The sequence below is a fragment of the Symphodus melops genome (assembly GCF_947650265.1).
Source record: "Symphodus melops genome assembly, chromosome: 6".
Lineage (NCBI taxonomy): Eukaryota > Metazoa > Chordata > Actinopteri > Labriformes > Labridae > Symphodus > Symphodus melops.
Window position 1 is genome coordinate 4,585,668 of NC_136696.1, and position 22,786 is coordinate 4,608,453.

Here is a 22,786-nt window from a genome sequence, read left to right on the forward strand (position 1 = left end):
GATTCCAATTCACTAACATACGCATGGTTTTGAGAACAAAATTGTGTCATGAATCTGATGGTGATGTTGCCAATGCACTTACTCACAAAGTAAGAACATTTCTCCGCATATGTTATGAATGAGGCCCAATGTCTTCACTATCTGTAAAGGGCCAATATTTAAATTGGAAACCTAGCATGTAAAATTGGTACTGCAGAAAAACTTTACAACATCCGAGTGTTCCACCGCTCTTCCTCCTCCCGAAAGTTGATGCACTCAGATTACCATGTGGTAGAGAAAGAAGCTTCAGTGTTTAGCCAGCTCTGCATCCGAAACCTCTCTTCATTCTTACATCTCTCTCTTTGCTAATGGATGCTATTAGTCAGATGCTTTTTGGGTGAGGTAGAATCAGTGATATCTGAACCCATTTGCTTGGCAGCTTCCACTGATGCGACTCCTGTTGGTTTGTCGTAATAATAACTAGTCTTATATCTGGTACGACTGAAGTTTCTCATTATACCATTTTTATTCCTGATTTATTGGTTTTCTTCTTCAGTTTTAAAAGTCAACACATTAAAAGTGAAACAATTTATAAATGAGTAAATAAACCAATCAAATATCAATCATTACATTTATATTGAATGCATTACATTACAGAAATGTAAGCATTACATGATTTACTATCAGCCACACAACTTGATGAATGGTTTCCCTTTATTTATACCATACTGTATACTGTTGGTTCAGACTCCCAGGACTGCACTATGTAAACTTTGTAATACTGTGTGTGAATGTTACAGTTTACAGCTGATGCATGTTGAAGCCTTCACAGCCTTATTGTGTAACCATTTTTGATGATGTTCAGTCACATTGGTGTAGTGGAGTGGTGGAGTTTTAATGTCTGAGATGAACTTGGTCCTCATGAGAAGTTCTGCAAGGATTGAACGGAAGAACAATAACTATTGGTGTGTAAAGCTTTCAATGAAATCAGTGTACTTTTGTTAATCAATCGTATTCAACTGTATGATTGTCTTTTATAACCGTAAGATCATTTTAGGGTGTATTCATAAATCCATTATTCTAATGACAACTCAATAATTCCCACACCTGCCTTACCAAAACAGAAGAGATTATGACTTAAAACATGAGAGTTTGTTGTCTGTGGTCTTTAGAAATATTTGTTTTTATACGCAATATATAAGATTTATTTATTTTTTGGGAATGTATTATGCCGTTTGACAGTACTTTTATTAAAGAAATACAAATTAAATTGCTATTTTTATCAACTAACTTTGTGTCCAAGAGTCCAGTTCATATTAAAGATAGTGAATGTTCTAAACTGCTATTTTAATAAGTTTCTTCTTGCACTATTTTTGCATGTGTGACAAACACTTGTTGGCCATAACTTTTTCTCTAAATGCATCTTGCACTGTAATGACATGAAACTGAGTTATGTAACAAGTTATATAATACATTCATGATGAACACAATTTCAATCAATTTGGTATGTATTACCAAAACAGTATAAACTGTTGGATTGGATGTATATATATATATATAAACTCGCACAATAACAATTTAATGATTAAAATTGCTGCAGGCCTATAATCTACGTTTAACGAACAGCAGGTATTCAAGTACTTGTCGTGTGCTATGTTATTTTTTCACTGGTTAAGACAATATATTTCAAAAGCTGTATGTTTTAAAAGATAGGGGGAAAAGACAAACTAACAAGCGCTTTAACAGTTTGTTCTCTGCAATGCAAACATGCACGGTTTGACCTTCTGGACTTACCGTAGCTCATCCAGCAAAACAGGAAGTCAAGAAAGTAAGAGCTCAGATGGGAGTTCAAAAAGCTGTTTTCAGAAGAAATAGGGACGTTACGGTGCTTTAAAACAAGGCTTATTTCATTTTCAGTTGAGGAACATGATTTTGAACAACCGCTCTCGGTATTAGTTTCATGTTGTAGTTTAAACTATGCTACGGTCACGAATAAGGGTTTTATTTTGAAATACCACCCGGAAAGATAGTGTGCAAAGATACAAAGGTGAGTCAAGCAGGAGAGTTGTTGGTGTCACAATTTGCTACCTGGTGTTTGAAGACATCGGAACATGGCTTCGGGCGCTGGTATTCAGATACCGAGCCGCCTCCCCCTGCTGCTGACCCATGAAGGAGTGCTGCTCCCGGGCTCCACCGTCAGGCTCAGCCTGGACTCTCCGCGGAACATGCAGCTGGTCAGCCAGCGGCTGCTTAAGGGCACTTCACTCAAGAGCACCATCATAGGAGTGATCCCCAACACCAGAGATCCAGATCACGACACCGACGACCTCCCCACGCTGCACAAGTAACACACACTCACATTGTTGTTGTTGTTGCTGTTGTTGCTGTTACTGTTGTTGTTGTTGTTGTTGCTGTTACTGTTGTTGTTGTTACTGTTGTTGTTGTTGTTGTTGTTGTTGTTGTTGCTGTTACTGTTGTTGTTGTTGTTGTTGCTGTTACTGTTGTTGTTGTTGTTGTTACTGTTGTTACTGTTGTTGACACAAACCAGCTGGCAGGATAGGATGTTCAAACCTGGGGCGGGGACCTCTTCCAAGCTGTCACTGTTATTGATATAAGGCTGCTAACAACCTTTACTCTAAAGTTTGAAACAGGGTTGTCGCTATACATTTGATAATACACTTGTTAAATAAAAAAAAACACAGATTCACTTCCGACCACACAGAGTTTAAATGAGTTTTGCTTCTCTTACTGACTTTCATTCATAATATTTGTGTCCCCATTTCAAACATTGCAAACTAGAACTCGTACTGTTTAGTTAAAGTAGTTTTAAGTGTCATAGTCCATATCAGCCCATGTTATCTTTTCTAGAAAAGTCTAGAGTTTACCTGCCTGAAAAAGTAACACACATGGTCAATGCACTGAGACGCGGACTTTAACCTCTCCTCTGCAGTTTACCAGCCTGCTTACAACACAAGTAGCACCGCTTTGTCTCTCTGACACAGTTTGCTTTGATCAGAGGCAAAGATACGAAACAGGCTTTTTACTTATATAATCACCCTTTGATAATGTTGCATAATTGTAGTTCTGCACTTAAACCTCACACAGCTTCTTAAAAGTGTCATCAGTCTTATTCAGAACATTTAATCACAGAACATTAATGTTTTAAATTGAATAGAACATTATAAGAAATCCCTATGCCTTTTGTTTGACGCTAGACCACAGTAACGTGGCATAGATGTAGCTTATGGTTATGCAATCTGTTTTTCCCTTATAAAATACACGTCTTTCATTTGAATCAACCCCCCCCCCCCCCACACACACACACACACACACACACACACACACACACACACACATCTGCATTCATCCACTCTGCGGTGGCTGGAAATTCACATTAAATCAATGTGTTGTTAGCCTGTAATCACAAACATATCCTGTTTGTGATTTCTTTGCATATTGCGCAGTTTCTCTTGTGTTTGTAGAATGTCTCTTCTTAACCTAAACTCTGACAGCTCTATATTTACATGTCATTAAAGTCCAAGCCAATTTCTTCCTGCTCGTCTGCTGCTCAGCTGTTTACAAATCATTGGAGCTGTCACACTAAAAAAAGTCCTTTGAAAGCTCAGAAGCATTTCTGATGAACATTGTTTGAATTAAAACATTGAGGTCTCCCACACAGCATGTTTTGGCAAAGCAGGTAACGACGCGAAGTAGCAGAAGTAAAGTCGTGAAATCAGAGACCAGAGTTTGATAGCTAGTTTGTAGTTACAAAAAGACATCATTTGTTTCATGATGATTCATGTTGTGAAGCTTTTTAATAGGTGATCTGGGTCTCGTACATCATGTAGCGGTAAAGCTGGGCTCTGAGCCTCTTATTTATTGGCGACACAGTCCCTTCACATTACGTTGCGTGATGACATCACCTTCTGTCCAGCAAGTTGTCTCCTCTGTTTCACTCGCCCTCTGTCTCCCTGCAGAATCGGCACGGCGGGGATCGCGGTGCAGGTGGTGGGCAGTAACTGGCCGAAGCCCCACTACACCCTCCTGATCACCGGACTGTGCCGCTTCAGTGTGACGAGTCTGCTGAAGGAGCGACCCTTTGTCCTGGCAGAGGTATCAATCAGTCACTCTTTATTTGGATAGCGCCAATTCATAACAAATGTTATCATGAGACACTTTACAAAAAAAGCAGGTAAAAGACTGTACATGAATCCCTCCTGAGCACTATGCAACATTTGGCAAAGTTACAGTGAAGAGTAAAAACGATGTGTTCATTCTTTGTTATTTACCAAGAACATTAAGCGTGTCCCTTAAATGTGTTAAATGTTTCCCCTTTTCCAAAAACATGTGCTCAGCCAAGTTTGGAAGTTTTTGAAGTCCTGCATTGTTTACATCTTCCACGAAGTGTTTGGGTCTCAGAGAGTGAAAGCCACATGTTGCTCAGGGGAACGCTAGTGACAGGGCAGTGATTCACATCACATGCTAACATGTGTGAACCTACATGTGCGTGCATGACATGCTGCTCAAGGGGTGGACAAGAGACAGCATTTAAAAAATAAATCCATTTGTCTGAAGCTCCAAGCAGCCACCGAGAGTCTAACAGTTCATCTATCAGAAATGAGTTTTGGTTTTGGATCAACAAAGGAATTAATCCGGATAAACTTCAGCTCGAGCCAGGCCAATGAAAGAAAACAATTGTAGCTGAGAGGTAGCCAAAGTAACATGAAACCAAAAACACAAACAATACAGGAGAAAACAAATGAGCTGGCAACCCTACATCTCTGAACACCAAATAAGCATGCATGTTCTGAAACAAAGGAGAGCACAGCCGGCTGGGAGACGAGTAGAGGGAGGATTTATACAGTATAGGAGAGAGACGTCTTGATAGACCGGATCACCTGCAGAGCTGGAAGTCAGTACACCTCCTGGTACACAGTGAGAGAGTAACAAGTGCAACCCGGCATTAAGATGTCCTTTGGAGTCTTCCTGTCAACGACGTAATGCTTGTATCTGTTCCTTCAGAAAGTCCTTCTTTATAACGCTTCCATGTGGTTGAAAACTCTGCAGGGGTCTTTAAATCTCCTCCTGCTGTTACTTCCTGTGAAATGTTCTCAAAGCTGCAGTACAGCTCGGCAGGCTCCAGTGAAACGAGTGTTCAGTATGTCAGACAGGAAGACAAAGACAAATATTTAGTGTGTGTGTGTGTGTGTGTGTGATTTCAGCGTGTTCCTCTCTGTCTGATTATTAACGTCGCAGGTGGAGCAGTTGGATAACCTGGAGCAGTACACGACACCAGCGTCAGAGGGGCTCACCGTAACAGACGGAGAGCTTGGAGAGCTGTCGCAGAAGTTCTACCAGGCTGCAATTCAGGTGTGTGTGTGTGTGTGTGTGTGTGTGTGTGTGTGTGTGTGTGTTGCATACTGTGTATGTGTTTATGGAGGTTAAAAGGATCCGATTTTGTTAAGAGGCAAAAAGAAAACAAAAAAAAATTGTTATCTGAAAACATTCCTGCTTTAACTGATGTTTTTCATAGACTACTAAACTCTACATCCACATATGGGCAGACACACAACTTAAAGTCAGGGTAGGTCATTTCCTCCAGATACACTTTTTAAGTTATTGGTTGAAATTATATTCATGTCCTTACAGTAATTAAGATCTTATGTGCCCTGAAAAAGGAACAAAGACAATCTGACCAACCCTGCCTTTAAAGTAAAAATCTCTTTTAAAAACTCCAACACATGAGTGAACTCTTCTCTTATCTTATCTCATGTCACTCTTGTCTATCGTATCATCTGCAGGGCACATCTGGGGATTTGCAAACCTTTAAATTGTGGGAAAGCTCAGGAATGTTGCAATTTATCTTTTTCTTTATAATAAGAAACAGGCCACACTCATCGTAAACGTGAATGATCCTGACAGGAACATGCTGTAAGAGATAACACACTTAAGTCTAGAAAATCTGCCCACAGACACATTCAAAGACCACTGAGGTTTCTAAGTGTTTAAAATGAGTAATATAATGGCTCGTTCCGTACTGGATGTTAAGTCAACTGAGCAGACAGATGGGAGACTTACATCTCCTCTAAATACAGCCTTTCAACAGGAACGTTTCCTTCAGCGTAACTTTGGTCCTCCCATCTGAGGCCTTGTCCACACATAGCCGGGTTTTTGTAAAAACGAATATCCTGCCCCCTCCCTCTAAAAGAAAAACCTGTACGTACACACGACATAGAAAAAACTTCATCCACACGTAACGGCAGAAGTGCCTCTTTAAGCACATTCACACTGTTTCCGAATGTAAACACAGGTCGCATATGTGACATAAGAACATGTTTTGGTCGCAGGCAGTGACGTTTTGAAACGCAAAAACCCCGGTTATTGACGTCCACATGCAAACGCATAAACGGAGAATTCGTCAGAGGTTTTTAAAAGCTTCGTTTTGGATGCCATTAATCTGCGTTTTCGTGCGGATGAGAGGCCAAAACGTAGACAAATATCTTTGTTTTGTGAGATACCCGGCTACGTGTGGACGGGGCCTTGTGCTGTAGGAGCACCTGCACTGGAACTCAAAGTACTCACGAGCTCATTCACCAGTTCATCAAAAGGCATCAAGATGCTTCTCGTCTGTCTTAAGGTTCACGGTTTACAGTCCAGTGTGCCAGAAGTAGTTCAACTCTCGATGTGAACTCTTGGAAACTCTATTGGAAAGAATTCCAATGTTGAAATATATCTTTCATTCTTTTTTTTAACAAGAAGCAGGCAACACTTGTCTTAACCATTCCAGCAGCAATCGTGTGATTTAACGTGACAGCAGCCGGCTGTGAGGAACAGCATTCAGGAGTGTCTGTAAATCAAATCCCACTGTGTCTCTGTCTGTGTGTGTTTGTCTAGTTGTTGGGTATGTTGGACATGTCGGTTCCTGTGGTGGCGAAGTTCAGGCGTCTGTTGGACAGTCTTCCCAGAGAAACCCTTCCTGATGTGGTTGCCTCCATGATTCGCACCTCAAACAGTGAGAAGCTCCAGGTAAAGCGACCACAAGCACTTTGTAATCCAAACTTCAAACATGGGAGTCATGGGATGTGACTGATGTTGAAAGAAAAACAAGTTTTGTACATTTTTCAAAAATCTTCATAACCATCAGTATACTTCCTGTCAGGCCTTCCTGCAGAAATGGAAACCAGAAACCTCTGAAAGGTCTAGTTAAAGGGATCTGATTTAAACCAACGTATGCACAATCGATCAGTAGTGAGCACTAGCCTCCTGGCTAACATTAGCTCCCTCTGGACCCCCCAACATAAGAAACATTACCAAAAGAGAAGTTCATATAATTTCACGAAGAGGGGCTTTAGATTTTAAAACAGGCTGAGTCTGAATGAAGCATCAACACATAAACGTTTGTTTTTCTTGCTTTTAAGAGGTAACAGTGAGTATTTAGGTGTAATATAAAAGTGGTCATTGCAACTTGAAATTAGGGTGCATCATGTTTCTGCTAGCCTCCATGGTCCCCCCTAATGTGACTGGGCCCAAGAAAGCTTTCCCCTTTATCCCCCCTTATGGGCGGCCTCTCTTCCAGTATTGTAAAGTGAAGCCAATGCAGAAGTGTACAAAACTGCAGTTCCTCAAGTGTCCACTTGAGGCTGGCCTCAAAAGCCAAGAAAGTCCCATTAACACCCAGAATAAAACGCCTGTTTTTACCCCAAAATCAACATGTTTTTAATTTTTGTAAAGCCTATAAAAACAGATTTGGTATGAATCATATATATTTGGCTGATTTCAGTGTAGAAACACAGTGGCGGGGTAATTTTTCATATCAAGTCTGTTTTAACAACATTACAGCTGAGAGTTTTTGCATACATTTTTATATGCACATGTTTGACAAGAGGCTTCAAGCCGGCTCTCACTTGTACTTTTTGCAAGTTACACTATGGGTTAAGATGACATCAGAGCGCAAAGGCCGCCATTGTTCGGCTTCATAACGCCTCTTTAGAAACCAATTTGTGACCTCACTCTGCCCTCTCTGTTTCCTGTCTCTTGTGTCCAGACTCTGTTCACGTACAGTTTTCTCTCTTCATGGTTGGGATGGGGGGATTCTCTACCCGCCGCTTGTCCTTTGATTACGCACATGTATCTCGTTCTTATTTCAGATACCTGTTTGTTTGCCGTGTTTGTTTTATTAGTCGTCAGTTTGTGTGTTTATGAAGTGTGCTGTATAAGTGATGGTATTATAGCCTCCATGTTTGTGATTTTTACATGTATTTTTTGTCTCGTCCTTTGGAGGTCCTGGAAGCTGTGAGCTTGGAGGAGCGATTTAAGAAGGCTCTGCCCTTGTTGAACAGGCAGATCGACGGACTCAAACTGCTGCAGAAAACCAGGAAGAGAGGTCCTGACAATGAGAAGAGGGTAACGAACACCTTCACATCTCCATTCCCTTTTCAGGAAGCCAATTCACTCAAATATGAGTACGACTGACTCAGTGCTCTGTGCCATTCAGGCGCTATCAGTGCGTAAAGGTGGAGTGCTCCCGGGCAGGCAGTTCAATCTGGATGAGGAAGATGAAGATGAGGATGGTAATGACGCTGTGAATTTGGAGAGGAAGGTCCACGGAGCCAACATGCCTGAAGCTGCGCTCAAAGTTTGTGTTAAGGAGCTGAAGAGGTGAACTTTAGCTCAGATGAAACCTTCTCTTTCTCTCCTGCTGCAGCAATCCAACTCACTCATCTGTCTTCACTTTATTACTTACAGGCAGGGCAGGTGATTTCCTCCAGAGCCACTTTGTAAGATTTTGGTTGAAATGGTGTCATATTCTGCCCTTTTTGGGGTTCATATATTTCAATTATGTGCCGACTGAAGTACGTTCACGATCGCTAATGTTCGAACAAAGTGTCTGCCGCTCCATGCAGGCTCTCTCATCTGCCTGTGTTTGCACCGCTCTGAATCCCGCATGATCAGGGTCTCCACATGGGCCTAGTCTGAGCTGATTGGTCGGCTGTTCCACTCTGTTGTAATTGGTCAGTCGCTCAGCAGGGCTGTCACATGGGCGTGCAACATGAGTTTGGTCTGGCTACAAGGAGCCAACAGGCTTGGATCCGTGATATCACACTGGCGAATTTCATCCGGGGGGGGCTAGAGGCCGAGCGTTACATGGAGCTACTGCTAACATGAGGACGTAGGACGTTTCCGCGGACCTTGTGTTTGTGCACATGTGTGTCTTCATGCACAAGACACCTGGAAAACACTCAGAATATGGGACCTTTTAGGTCCTGACAGACAATAATGACACGTGCTCTAAAAAAAAGGAACAAAGAAAGTCCTTCATCTGTACCAGTTTGTAAGAACTTTGACCAATGTCTGCACAAGGTACCGATCTGATGAACCAATGTTAAAGCTCATCTCATTCATCTGTGTTCAGACTGAAGAAGATGCCTCAGTCCATGCCGGAGTACGCCCTCACCAGAAACTACTTGGATCTGATGGTGGAGCTGCCATGGAGCAAAAGCACTAAAGGTGAATACGAGTGAAAGGCGGCCAAGCAGAGATTCAAAACTGTGTAAAACACTGCATCAGTTATTGTACGAGACGTTTTCATCCTCCTCAGCTGCCAATAAGAGTAAAGTGTGAAGTTGTGTGTTTGCATTGTTAGACACATTATAAATGTGTCACTTGTGTTGCAGGTGAGCTAATGGTGGTGAATTATTGCATTTATAGAACAGTCAGCAGAACAGAAACGTTCAGAGCGAGCAGCAACGTCCGGTGCCCAACTCTGAATCACAGTTCATTTCTCTATTGGTACAGTACACAGTGCAGGGGGTAAGGTTTTATTTTTATTAAAGCTAAGAGTTAGGAAGACATTTTTTATGATGGTGGCAGACGGGTGGACACATTGAAGGTGCCTCAGTTCCATCTCTTAGTCTTTAGACAGAAAGTACGGGGGTGTTATGTTTCCAATATGGCGACCAGCATCCTGTGGCTTCCAAAGTTTCAGAACCTAAAGTGTGACTTCACTGAGACTACAGTGTTGTCAATTCCACAAACTTGATATTTAAGAAGTGAATATATTTATATTGAAGATCTGATAACCAATAGTTAGTCTTATTCCTGAAGAGCATCTTAAGATCTCTTTCTCAGCCTCATAACTTTGACTGTTTTCACACTTAGTGCACAATTATTGGGGAGGTTGTATTGTGTGGGATTCATTTAACAGTGCTGTTGATCAATCCAAAATGTTAATAAAACTCCAACCTAAATATTTAAAGAAGTAAAAGTGAGGTGTTGGCTATCACAACAATTTAAAAAAAGTGTGCAGAATTATTATGCAGCTCAATGACAGTCAGACATATTCTCATCTCACTTATTTATTTTCATCTGTTAAAGTGATAATAATAAAACAACTCAAAATTTACAAATAATCATTTCTGACATTTCAAAAACAAAACATCCGTGCCCAATATAACCCCCCTTCTTTTCAATAACACTCAGGAGCCGTCCATCCGTGGAGTCTGTCGGTTTCTTCATCTGTTGACGATCAGCTTGTTGTGCAGTAGCATCCAAAGCGTCCCAGACTGCTCAGAGAGGTGTACTGCTTTCCTTCCCTGTAAAGCTCTCCTTTAATAAGAGCCCACAGGTTCTCAGGGGGGTTAAGTCAGGTGAGGAAGGAGGCCATGTCAGTCTTTTTTCATCTTTCAGGCCTTTACTGGCTCGCCAAGCAGTGGAGCATTTGGATGAACAAACACCATGGTCTGTTTGAACCATGCAGGCTTTCTCCTTCACTGCTTGAAGAAAGTTTCTTCTAGAAACTGACAGTATGTTTGGGAGTCCATCTTCAACCCTAAAGGGTTCAACGAGGTCATCTTTAATAATACCAGCCCACACCAGTCCCCCACCTCCACCTTGCTTACGCCTGAGTGGGACTGGAGCTCTCTGCCCGTTTACTGATCCCATCCATCTGCTCCATCAAGACTCCCTCCCATCTCATCCGTCCATAAAACCTTTGAAAAATCTGTCTTCAGACATTTCTTGGCCCAGTCTTGACATTTCATGTCTAATTCAGTGGTGGTTGGGCTTCAGCCTTTCTTACCCTGGCCATGTCTCTGAGTACTGAACACCTTGTCCACGCCGGGAAGGTTGCACTGAAGGTTAATGGGTTTTTCTCTCAACACGTTTCTTGCGACCTTGTTGGGAATTTGTAACAAAGCGTTCGATGGTTCTGTGATCACGCCTCAAAGTCTCAAAGAGTGCTGCATCCCTCTGCAATACTTTTGACAACTTTGGACTTTTCAGAGTCTGTTAGATCTTTCCCATTTTGCCCAAGGAAAAGAAGCTGCCTAATAATTGTGCAAGCCTGACATAGGATGTTGATCTCCTTAGGCCACACCCTCTCTCTTTACACACATGTACTTCACCTGGTATGCTTAAATCGGCATTCAATTTTGTATACAGATTAGAGCTGGAAAATGTGCATAAAAAAGACAACGTCGTCAAAATACTCACTTGTTTAATAATTGTGGGCGCACTGTAGATCTTTAACTTTTGTGAAGTCACTGTCCTGCAGCAGCCAAGTGTTTCATCGTCCATCTTCAGGATGGCAGCGATGCTGTCAGCCAGCTGACGAACACAGTGGAGCGTTTAGCAGCTACATAACCAAATATAATAATAATAATAATACAAATATTTACCTCAGCTGCTGGTGGAGACTAACGCGGAGCTGAAGGAGAGCTGATTTTAAAACTCAATGCCACAAGTATGTCTGAAAACCAAATGAACTGTGTTGCTCCATTATCCTCTGAAACTGAGGGGCAAAGACTTTGGCACTGCTCTGACCACAGTCGGCTTCTTCACCATAATCTCTGCTCACAGGCCAGGTTAGAGGTCAGAGCCAGTGCATGTGCTGCAAATAAATCTGAAGTATCTTTGTGACAAACAATGTGGGAGAATTTTCTGGCCTTGATAGACGAGTGAAATCTGCCAAACCACAAAACTTTCAAAACCCCTTAAGCAAACGTGTTTTCTATTGTCCTCGCTTCCTTCTCTACTTTCTCAAATTACAGTCACTCATCTCTCTTTCTGAAACTCGCCTTTCTCTTACAAGAATGTTTTTCTATTTCTGTCTGGGATCAATCCTTTTCATCCACACGCACCGCACCCAACACACTCCGCAGACTGCCTCGACATCGGAGCCGCTCGTACTCTGCTGGACAACGATCACTACGCCATGGACAAGCTGAAGAGACGTGTGCTGGAGTACCTGGCTGTCAGACAGTTAAAGACCTCACTGAAGGTGCTTCCCATAGATCCCTCTGTCTTTAAAACATGAAGTTAGAGAAAGAATCCATTATTTTATTAAATCAATTATTAGTATGTTAATCTGTACATTTCTTGTTGTGTCCTTAGGGCCCCATCCTGTGCTTCGTCGGGCCCCCAGGAGTGGGTAAAACCAGTGTGGGCCGCTCTATAGCCAGGACTCTGGGCAGAGAGTTTCACCGTATCTCTCTGGGAGGAGTCTGTGACCAGTCTGACATCCGAGGACACAGGTACGAGCACAGTTCAGATGGTGACTCTATTTAGTGCAAATATAAGAAAAGCAGACCACGCAGGTAGGACGACATGTTCAGAGCTTCCTGTCCTGTCCTGGCAAACAGAGCAAAGTGGCGTGGCCTCTGTTGAGCACAAACGCAGCACAGTTTGTTAATGTTTCTCTCTCTTCATTAACACTGTGCATCTCTGCATCACCTGACAAGGGTAGGATAACATGAACAGTAAGTATAGAGCCCTTACAACCTTAATACAGCACACGGGACAAATCACTAAAAACAGCAAAGGCCTCACAGGATCTTCACTTGTTGTTGTTCACATCCTTCCTTCATGCACGGCACGAGGTCGAAAGCTTCAAATAGTACAGACAGCTCTATGTGTTTGGATCAATAATGCAGAAAGGGAAGAAATCCTTCTGATGGAAACAAGTATTGCACTCCAGAAGCGGCTCTAATTAGTTAGAACTGAATCACATGTAACACTTCAGGCCCTCGCCCTTCATCAGACATGAAGAAATTCCTGATGCTGGCGTGTGTTCTCTGAATGTGAAAATAGGTCAAATTGTAGCTTACACATTTGCAACTTAAGAAGGTGTCAGTCCTAACGGGCCGCAGCAGGAAGTGTGACGTGTCCTGAAGACTCTCGTGATGTTCACTGGAGCGCAGCGCTCTCTGCCGCTCCCTCCATCGCTGAAATATTTAGAGTACATTTCAAACATAGTCTTCACACTGACCAAAACAACATGACCACTGAAGCTTGTTTGCACAGAGTAATCTGTTTCCTCTTTAGTTTTCTTTCAACTTGAAAGAAGCGGTTCTCCTGTCTGAACGGAGTAACCAGATGTTTTCTCGGTCAGTCCATTTGGAGCTCACTGGTTTAAGATGCATCCAGATCTCTTGGAGACAATTTATCTCTCCAGCATGTGTGGAAGTCCGCCCCCCGTGTGATATACAAGTAAGAGTATTAAAAACGCACACGTGTATGTTGAGGTCCTGCAGGTGAAAGAATGTTTTTTTTTTTTATTGGGACATCCCACGATGCTCATGGTGTTGAAAACATAAATCTGACCAGGACTGTACTTAAGCTGCTCGGACACAGAGACGGGTCATCAGCAGTGATGATAAAACATTATTGGTCTGTGTGACACTGTAATGACAGGTCACTGAAATGAGATGTAACCGATGACAGTCAGTGTTGTTTAGAAGTCAAGCTATAAAAACTGGCTGTTAATGCAAAGCTTTGTTTTTATAATTCAGCTCCAAATCAGAATCCTCGACCAGCCTCATGTTTTACCTGGTTAAGAGTTTCCATAAGAATTAACTCTACTGACAACTCTCCTCAAGTTTCAAGTCACATCTCCTTCATTTTCAATGATGCCAGTATCTAAATAAGGGATTTTGGCCACGTGAATAAAATCAGCTCGGCCCCCAAAGCTCGACCCTGTCGACGTATCATTGACTTTAATCTGACTTTAATTTATTCCAAATGTGTTCATTGGTTTTGAGCATCACATGTGTTTGTTTGGAGAGGAGGAGACGTCTGCAGATAATTTAGTCCTCTGTATAAAAAAAAAAAAAACACAAATCAGGATCACTTGGAAATTCAATTTGTGAAAAGAGTCTGAAATGCTTTTGTTCCCGCATCGTTGTGTGGACAAAACACATGATGACTATGTGTCGCCTCGACTGGTGATTCAGAGCGACTAGAAGCCCTAAATCTGACTGCTGTCTTCATTCAGCATCTGCACATTCTCCTGCCGTGTTTATACACTGACACATCTTCTGACTTGTTCTCTATTTATTTTGTTTTGATTTTCTGCAGATAAAAACACATGATGAGAAATTGTATTTAGATGTTTGGAGAGCAGTGTTGTATATAATAAACCAGAAATGGAGGCACAGAAAGCCTGGTGTTACACATGCATCGCTGCGGGTTTGAATCCGACCTCGGCCCTTTGCTGCTTGTCATCCCCGCTCTCTCCTCCCAGCATGTCCTCTCTCTCTTCAGCTGTCCGACCTATTAAAGGCAAAAACCCCTGTTTGAAACATGAAATATGATTGACAGGTGGGCCATGTAACAGTAACATCAACAGGCTTAAAAGGCTCCTCAGCTCACGCTCTCAGCCTGTCCTCAGGTTGGCTCAAAGTTAGGCTGAGACAGGGTGTCCATCATGGCGGCTGCTCCCGATGATCCTCCGGAGCCCCCTGTCTTTAATGACGCTCTCATTTATCTCTTCTTTTATCCTCATTCTACTTGTGTGAATGTTGTCCCCCCGATTCAGTCTAATTATTCGTTCTTTTATTTTCAGTTTGGTCCATCCGTTTACCTCTGTTCCCTCTAAATGCTGTTGTATCTGTTGTATCCGTCCATCACTCCTTCCTCTCTAAATGTTGATGTATTTGTTGTTACATGTCAAGCACTTTGTAAGCAGTTGTTTTTAAAGGTGCTATATAAATATAGTTATTATTAATATCTCAGTGCATGCTCTAATTCCTCACCAGAAAACGGAGGTCAGGTTCTGTCAACAGAGTAGCAGGAAACCACGTCTGAGGATTACGCCAACAACTTTTTATCTTGTGTTTAAAAAAAAAACCTTGCAGAAGTTTCGTGTGGACATCCAATATCATAAGTGACATGTTTGTATTTCACTATGGACCAACATAATAGATCTCCTTTATTGTTACACCCTCTTTATTCTTCAGTCAACATTTGATTGGGGTAAACTGGCTCAGCGTGAGACTGCGTGTGAACTCGAGCAGAGTCTTCGGAGGTGTTTGAGGGGGAAGGGTCATATTGAGGCGAACGCCACAGTGTGCATGCAGATCCAGAGAAGTGATGGGGCTGCAGAGTTTATTTCATGCTGCAGTGCTGGTCTTGGTGATCAGCGCTGAGAGAGAGAGAGAGAGAGAAAGAGCGCCTTCTCACTGCCAGATGTGAAACATGTGTCTGACATACCGTAACAGCAGGAGTGCAAGAGACAAAGATGAAAGTTTCTACAGAAAAGTAATTTGTTACACTTTCTCAAAAAGTCCAATCCAGTAGTTTCTTTTATGTTATTTTAAATGTTTGACAGTAAATAGTTTTATTCTGTTTCTTTAATTCACACTTGTCACCGCACATTTCATGCCTCCAGCTTGTTCTGCATCACATGTTTGATTGTTGTTTTACAGTATTCAAATACTGGTCAGTAGTTTGAATCTTGCCTGTCTTGCAGACGTACATATGTAGGGAGTATGCCCGGTCGCATCATCAACGGTTTGAAGACGGTGGGCGTCAATAATCCCGTGTTCCTTCTGGACGAGGTGGACAAACTGGGGAAGAGTCTCCAAGGAGACCCAGCGGCTGCTCTGCTAGAGGTCAGCTCTGTTTCCATCCCTCCAGTTCTATATTTGATCCTCATCATTACAGATGTCCCGAAGCACTCTGAGAAACCTTCAACTTGTATTAACATCCTCACAGGCTTCCTCACCAAGTCTCCCTTTTATGTTTCTCTGTGTTTAGTTTCCTCTATTCGTTCCACTATTTCCAGGAAAAGCCAATATTTTTCATGTTGAATTCATTGAAATAAGATGTTTCCGTCAGGTTCTGGACCCCGAGCAGAATCACAGCTTCACAGACCATTACCTCAACGTGGCCTTCGACCTCTCCCAGGTTCTCTTTATCGCCACAGCAAACACGACGGCCACCATTCCCCCAGCCCTTCTGGACCGGATGGAGGTGCTGCAGGTACCAGGTGGGTTTAGGTTCCGAGATCCACCCTCGAGGAACACATCCTAACAAAAAGCTTTTGAATCTGAAGCTAACTCAGAACATGCCTCTGCGTGTTTCGATTTTCTGCAGTGTAGTATGAAGACAACAGCTGCATATCCAATCACAACAGGATACACACACAGACTAACATGACCCACTGAATGAAAGTCATCCACAGGTTATCAGAGACGATGTGCTTTGCTGTAAAATTCAAAGATTATACCTTCCCATATTTCTAATGTTTGTCTTCAGATAACTAAGAGGTCTCATTTTATTTTGGATGCTTTTTGCGTTCATGTGCAGCCGTGAGCTTAACAAACATTGTCCAGCAGAAGTTTGGAGTACATGACGTTTGGAGTGCTGAGTAACGTTAAACCAACACGAAGCCACTTTACATTCGGTTAGTGTGATTGGATGATTTGACTTCTGAGTCTTTTTTTATATATATATATATATATATATATCAACAACAACGCCGTCGTGGCCTTTCTGTCACATCTGTCCTTCGTGGTTTCAGTGTGTCAGTTTGTGTATTTCGTTGTTATCCTCTCAATGAACCAAATAACAGCGGTGCAGTCAAACATCCTCTGAGGACTCGACCTGTGTGTCTCTGAGTCCAGGACTTATTTAAAGCAGTCAGATCTACTCCATGTTTTTCAAGTTCACACAGAACCAGAAAGGAAAAGGTCGTTAAAAAACCTCCTGAGGGACTGATCTGGCTCCTGGACCATCAATGTGTTATTACATGTTTATTTTAATAACATCATAGTCAGATATGTGGACTTCACATTTGCTGCACTTGTAGTTTTACACTGACTTGAAGGGTTTAGTAAACGTCTCCTCCCAAACTACCTGATCCATCAACACTTACTGCACAAGTTAGTCACTCATTTAAATATTGTAACACTTTGATAGACAAAGAGAAAATCAACCAATCTGTTCTACATGTGTTTGTGTTTTCAGGCTACACTCAGGAGGAGAAGGTGGAGATAGCTCACCGGCACCTGATCCCAAACCAGCTGGAGCAGCACGGACTAACACCTCAACAGCTGCACATACCGCAGGAGACCACGCAGGATATTATCAGCAGGTACACACACACACACACACACACACACACACACACAGCTAACAAAGCTTCTGACAAACTACAAGAAGCCATTTATTCACAAACATTAAACGGAGCACACAACTATAAGACATTAAAAGAGAAACAAATAGATGTGTGTCAAAATGGAGGCAGCAGATAATCTGGTGTCAAATGGCAGTGGCTGTGGCTCAGTGGAAGAGCCGGTCTTCTCTCAATGGGAGAGTTGGAGGTTCAATTCCAGCTGCTGTGAGATGAGAGATCCTCGTGGACATTTAACCAGTAAAGAAGAGCTCGGTGAGCTCTGAGGCTGACGCTTTGAGAGGGTCTCAGAAAGCTGTCATAGAGGTGTTGTGCACATTGGTTGCGTCTGTTTATATATTATATATATTGACCTATTTGATTGGATGAAAGATTTAGTTAATTAGTTTAATGTATCTGAACAAGATTACCAAGCCTGCCTTTATAAAACAATCTGACATGGAGCTGCTTATGCAGGGTCAGGATCAGCATGCTGCCTGTAGACCTTCACAACACTCCCTGCACTCTGGTTACTATGGAAACAGCCAACAGCTGCTTTAACAGGCTTTCTCTATTAGACACACTAAACGGACCCAATAAAAAAAGTCATACTGGTCCTTAAACCCAGTTTGATGTCTCTGAAACGTCCAGCTTATAAATCTGTTTTACTTCAGAAGGTTACTTTTCTTTTATCTCCTGTGTCGGCCTGATTTTTGCCTTTCAGATACACCCGTGAGGCCGGCGTGCGCTCTTTGGAGAGAAAGTTCGGGGCGATCTGCAGAGCGGTGGCTGTGAAGGTTGCTGAAGGTCACAGCTTCCCCAAAACACAGGAGGCTGTGACCCCTGAGGGCCCGACAAAGCCGAGGGGTAAGAACCCCCAGTGTGCTCAGTATGCAAACATCCGCCCATAAATTAAACGCATCATAGACTTTAAACAGGAATCAAATCACACTCAGTGTTGTTAACACCTCTCAGCAACAGCACCAGGAGCAGCCTTGATAAGTAGATGAAGTGACCTGTGGTGTAAAAGTGCTTTGACTGGGCAGAAGACTAATGAAGTGCTTCAAGCTCAAGTCCATTTTCCATCGAAAAATACCAAACAGAAAAAGTTGATCTTAATGCTGAGGGTCTCTTTTTCAGTCTGAACAACAAGAAACAAGCTTTCAATGACTTATTGAAGCTAATCAGATGATACAAAGAGTAAAAATACAGCTCAGCAGCTGTAATCTTCATGTTTAAAAAAGCATGTCAGAAGCGTCTGTGTGGCAGCATGCTGCAGGACAAAGTGTTCGCTCATTGATTCAGAGGCTTAATCTGAGAGATAATCAGTCGTATCACAGCCAATTAAACTCATTATTTCCTGTCAGCTGCCGAAGCATCTGAAGCCTGTCTGAAGTATGGTACCCAATAAGTGCAACAGGACGTCTCCACGCAGCCGTGTAATGAGCTGGATGATGTGCAACCAGCTGCTCTTTATTAGTGAATCATGAAGCCTCTGTAGTCAGCAAAGACTGGCTCACCTTATCTGTGGCTCCTCTCTTAATGACATTAGAAAAGTCATCCTCTGCTTTCATTTGGATGAAGAATTTCTCCTCGACTAGGTGATAGTGATTTCTAGTCTTCTGACTACATACTTTTACACCGCAGGTCACACGTAAATATTACCACCCATCAAACACTGTTTTCAATGTAAAGTGACTAATCAATAATCCAATCACATTCAAACAGCAAAGAGGAAGTAGTGGGAGAAAATTGGGGACTTGAACCAGCGACCGTCTTCAGTCCCTGCAGACTGAGCCTTCACTTTGACTGTTTGTTTGGATGTGAGATGTGTGGATGTTTGTTTGTTTTCTTCACCCTGTTTATGTAACTGAAAGTACTTTTATACATTTAAGATTGTTTTAGTTGGTTATCTTCTGAAAGTCTGAAATAAAATATGAAGTAGCATCTGTGTGCAGATGTGCTGTGTTATGCTGTACGATGACTTGGCTGTATGCCGACCCTCCATCAGCAGCTCTCAGTGGGATTCGTTTCATTCTGTGTTCAGACAAAGCAGCGCCTCCAGAGATGCCGATAGTGATCGATCACGTCGCCCTGAAAGACATCCTGGGACATCCGCTGTTTGACATGGAGGTGAGCGGGACAACCGCAGATGTCCTCAGCGCTCATGAATATGAAGGCAGCCTGTGCACAGTTCTCACAGCTCCGCAGCAGCTGCTCTTCATTAAGTCCGAGTATTTGAAAACATCATGCCTCGTACGCTGTAATGTGAAACACCGTGCAGTTTGTCTTTGAGCTGTTTTCTGTCAAGTCTCGTCTTTTTCATCTCTTTTGGATCCTCCTTCTGCTCTTCCCTCTTTTTTTTTTTCTTTTCTCACTCTCGTTCTCCTTCCTCTCCTGATGTCATGTCGTTTTCTGTTTCATATTCATTCCTGAAATTTAAAGCATCATAAACGCTTCCTCGCTTGTCTTATGATTTATTTTATCAAAACCAGCTCGAGAGATGATTTGTGAGTGTGTGTTTGAAGGTCTCGGAGCGGCTCACCCTCCCCGGCGTGGCTCTCGGTCTGGCCTGGACCCCCCTGGGTGGAGAGATCATGTTTGTGGAGGCTAGTCGAATGGAAGGTGAAGGTCAGCTCACTCTGACAGGACAGCTGGGAGACGTCATGAAAGAATCGGCCCATTTGGCTATCAGCTGGCTCCGAGCGAACGCCAAGACCTACCAGCTCACCAACAGTGCGTAACCTTCACAGGAGTACACACAGTGTCTGTCGAACCAGTGAGTGTGCAGATACATCTGATGTTTGTGTCCTTTTAAACAGTGGTGGGAGGTCCAGATCCACTGGAAGGTACAGACATCCACCTCCATTTCCCTGCTGGCGCCGTCACCAAGGATGGCCCCTCTGCAGGTGTAACCATAGTAACCTGCCTCGCCTCGCTCTTCAGCGGCAGATTGGTCAGATCAGACGTTGCCATGACAGGAGAGATCACGCTACGAGGGCTGGTGCTGCCGGTGGGTTTCACACATTCAGTATTTTTTTTTATTTTTATTTTTTTCAACTGTCGTACAAAGACAAATACTCCTGTTGGGCTGAGCGGTCACAGCAGTCATCAACACAGGATAAGAGGAGCAGCATCCTCCACCTTGTGCTTACAATATGGTGACAAAAACATTTTCCAACACAGTTTAATCTCAAAGCTGCAGATAAGAAACAGAGAGCAGATATACTAGTTTACCATTACAGAGGCTTTTCATCAAGAGGCTGTTGTTTGTGACATTACGACTCCCTCCGCACAGATGTCTATTCACAGTCAGTTCCTTTGTAGCAGATAGAAACATGAAGTCAACACAAGTCCACAGTGTTGACGTACTGTATTGTTTTGTCATCTTCAGGTGGGCGGGATCAAGGACAAGGTCCTGGCGGCCCACAGGTCCGGAGTGAAGCGTGTCATCCTCCCTAAGCGCAATGAGAAGGACCTGGAGGAGCTCCCGGCCAACGTCAAGGCAGACCTCGATTTCGTCACCGCCGGAAATCTGGACGACGTCCTGAACGCCGCCTTCGATGGAGGCTTTCCGGGGACAGCCAGCTCGTGCACACACCCACAGCTGAGCAGCAAACTGTAAACGTGAAGAAAGTGTTCCTGCGCAGTCGACCTGCAGGATTGACCGAATCATCCGACGACACCTGGGAGTAAAATAAGTCCAATCAGTCAACTTTAATTCTTCTAAGGCCTGTTTTTATCTCTAACACTGTTTGAGTTTGTCTTTTCCAACGGGATTATTTTTCTATTGAAGGGTTAGTTTGAGGTAAATGTAGCATCAAGTTGGAGTCATGCTCTGAAGACGTGCACAGCAGCAGTTTTAAGTGAATTTCTCATGATGTTATGCTTAAGTTGAGAGTCGCCATGTCGGTGCCTTTTAGGATTCAGAATCAGATCTTCTGGACTGTTTGCGGTCTCCTTTGATATAAGAGAAAGCTCTGCTGTAGCCGAGCTCCTATTGGAGCTGAAAGCACTTTTTGATTGAGCTCGATTATTACAGATTTTGTTGAATGATGTAGAGGGAAAGTAGTTACTGTGATAGTCTGTGTATGTGAGGGAGGAAACTAATGTGGAAAGCCTTTTAAGATGGTGTGAATACCTGCAGCTTGTTCTTTAATGTCGCCGGACGTCACCTGCTTGCTGGATCTCTTTTCCTGTAATTGCAGATTTTGAAATGTATTGGCGGTACAAATGTATAGATATATTTTAAATGAAAACAAGTTTGATCACACAGTATTAACTCTGATCCATGAACTGTATGAAGAATGGACGGCAGCACCCCTCACCCCAAGTGAAGCCAAAAGATTTAGAGCTCCCCCTACAGGCGTGTGGCTGCACAGTCTTCTCCATGTTACCAGATGAATGAAACTATAAAATATAAATACCCATGTAATAAATGTTCCTCAAACAGTGTTGCCTTCTTATAGTTATTGTCACACTAATTGTGTTCAAGTCATCTTCTTTTTAGTGAGATATAGAATGCAATGATTGACAGCTCTGTTGACCAATGGGACTCCTGCCGTGCTGTGTGTACTGGACGAGCAGAAAGGAGGAAACATGCTAACAGGTGTTTCATTGAACTTTCTTAACCCATGAGTGTCTGTTGAACTATACTGACTAAAAGGGATCTTTCTGGTTCGGTTTTGTCTGTAAGTTAAGCGTGTTTCGATTGGATGAAGTGGAGTAGCATCAACATCAACAATGTCTCTATTGTGCAACTCAGGCTCAAAATGACATCACCAACACACGTCCACGCTGGTGCTGGTGATGTCATTTTGGTAGAGTGTATTTGGGCTTCCTTTTTGTAGGAGGAGGAGGAGGAGACATGCTGTCCATTCTTGATAGAGTCTTCGGCCTGCGATCCCTCCTCCGTGATGTCAGAGATCTAAACTTCTTCAGCGTGAGGTCTGGTGGTCCGTGTCAGGTCGAGGATCAAATCTGTTTCTTTGTACTAGTAGTTAGACTTATAAACGCTTCACACCATCACCCAACAATTCTTTACAGGTCAGTCCTCCAACATGTCTGCATGTACACGTAAACGTAAACGTAAAGAAGCACATGTAGACAGATGCCGGGGTCGGCCTCGTCCTGACGCAGGACTCATCGAGGAGAGAGAGTACAAATCTAGTGATACCTCACGCCTGTCTCCTTATATGCCCCATTGCAAGCACCATTGCAGGCCCTCAGGGTGACGGACTCGGACCCGGAGTCCTACCCTCCCATGCCGCCGTCCCTGCCACCATTGGAACCAGGCCAGCCGGAACCAGATGACCAGCCTCCTCCCCGTGGTCAACAGGGCCCAGCGAACGGTTCTCCAACATCGCAACGTTATGACAGCCCTAACATTGCCAGCTCCAGACCAAAGAGCAAAGCATC

General features: G+C 43.0%; 1 protein-coding gene across 1 annotated transcript; it reads left to right on the plus strand.

The window, feature by feature from the left end:
- The first annotated feature begins 1,773 nt into the window (after positions 1–1,773).
- On the plus strand, positions 1,774–21,820 carry lonp2 (lon peptidase 2, peroxisomal). The gene is made up of 17 exons (XM_079346870.1): positions 1,774–2,323; positions 3,957–4,092; positions 5,236–5,349; positions 6,874–7,005; positions 8,260–8,382; positions 8,474–8,637; positions 9,392–9,486; positions 12,138–12,256; positions 12,370–12,509; positions 15,725–15,866; positions 16,093–16,243; positions 17,224–17,350; positions 18,093–18,235; positions 19,416–19,501; positions 19,897–20,104; positions 20,191–20,381; positions 20,763–21,820. The coding sequence occupies exons 1-17, from the start codon at positions 2,091–2,093 to the stop codon at positions 20,991–20,993; spliced, it is 2,535 nt and encodes an 844-aa protein (XP_079202996.1). The 5' UTR covers positions 1,774–2,090; the 3' UTR covers positions 20,994–21,820.
- The last annotated feature ends 966 nt before the right edge of the window (positions 21,821–22,786 follow it).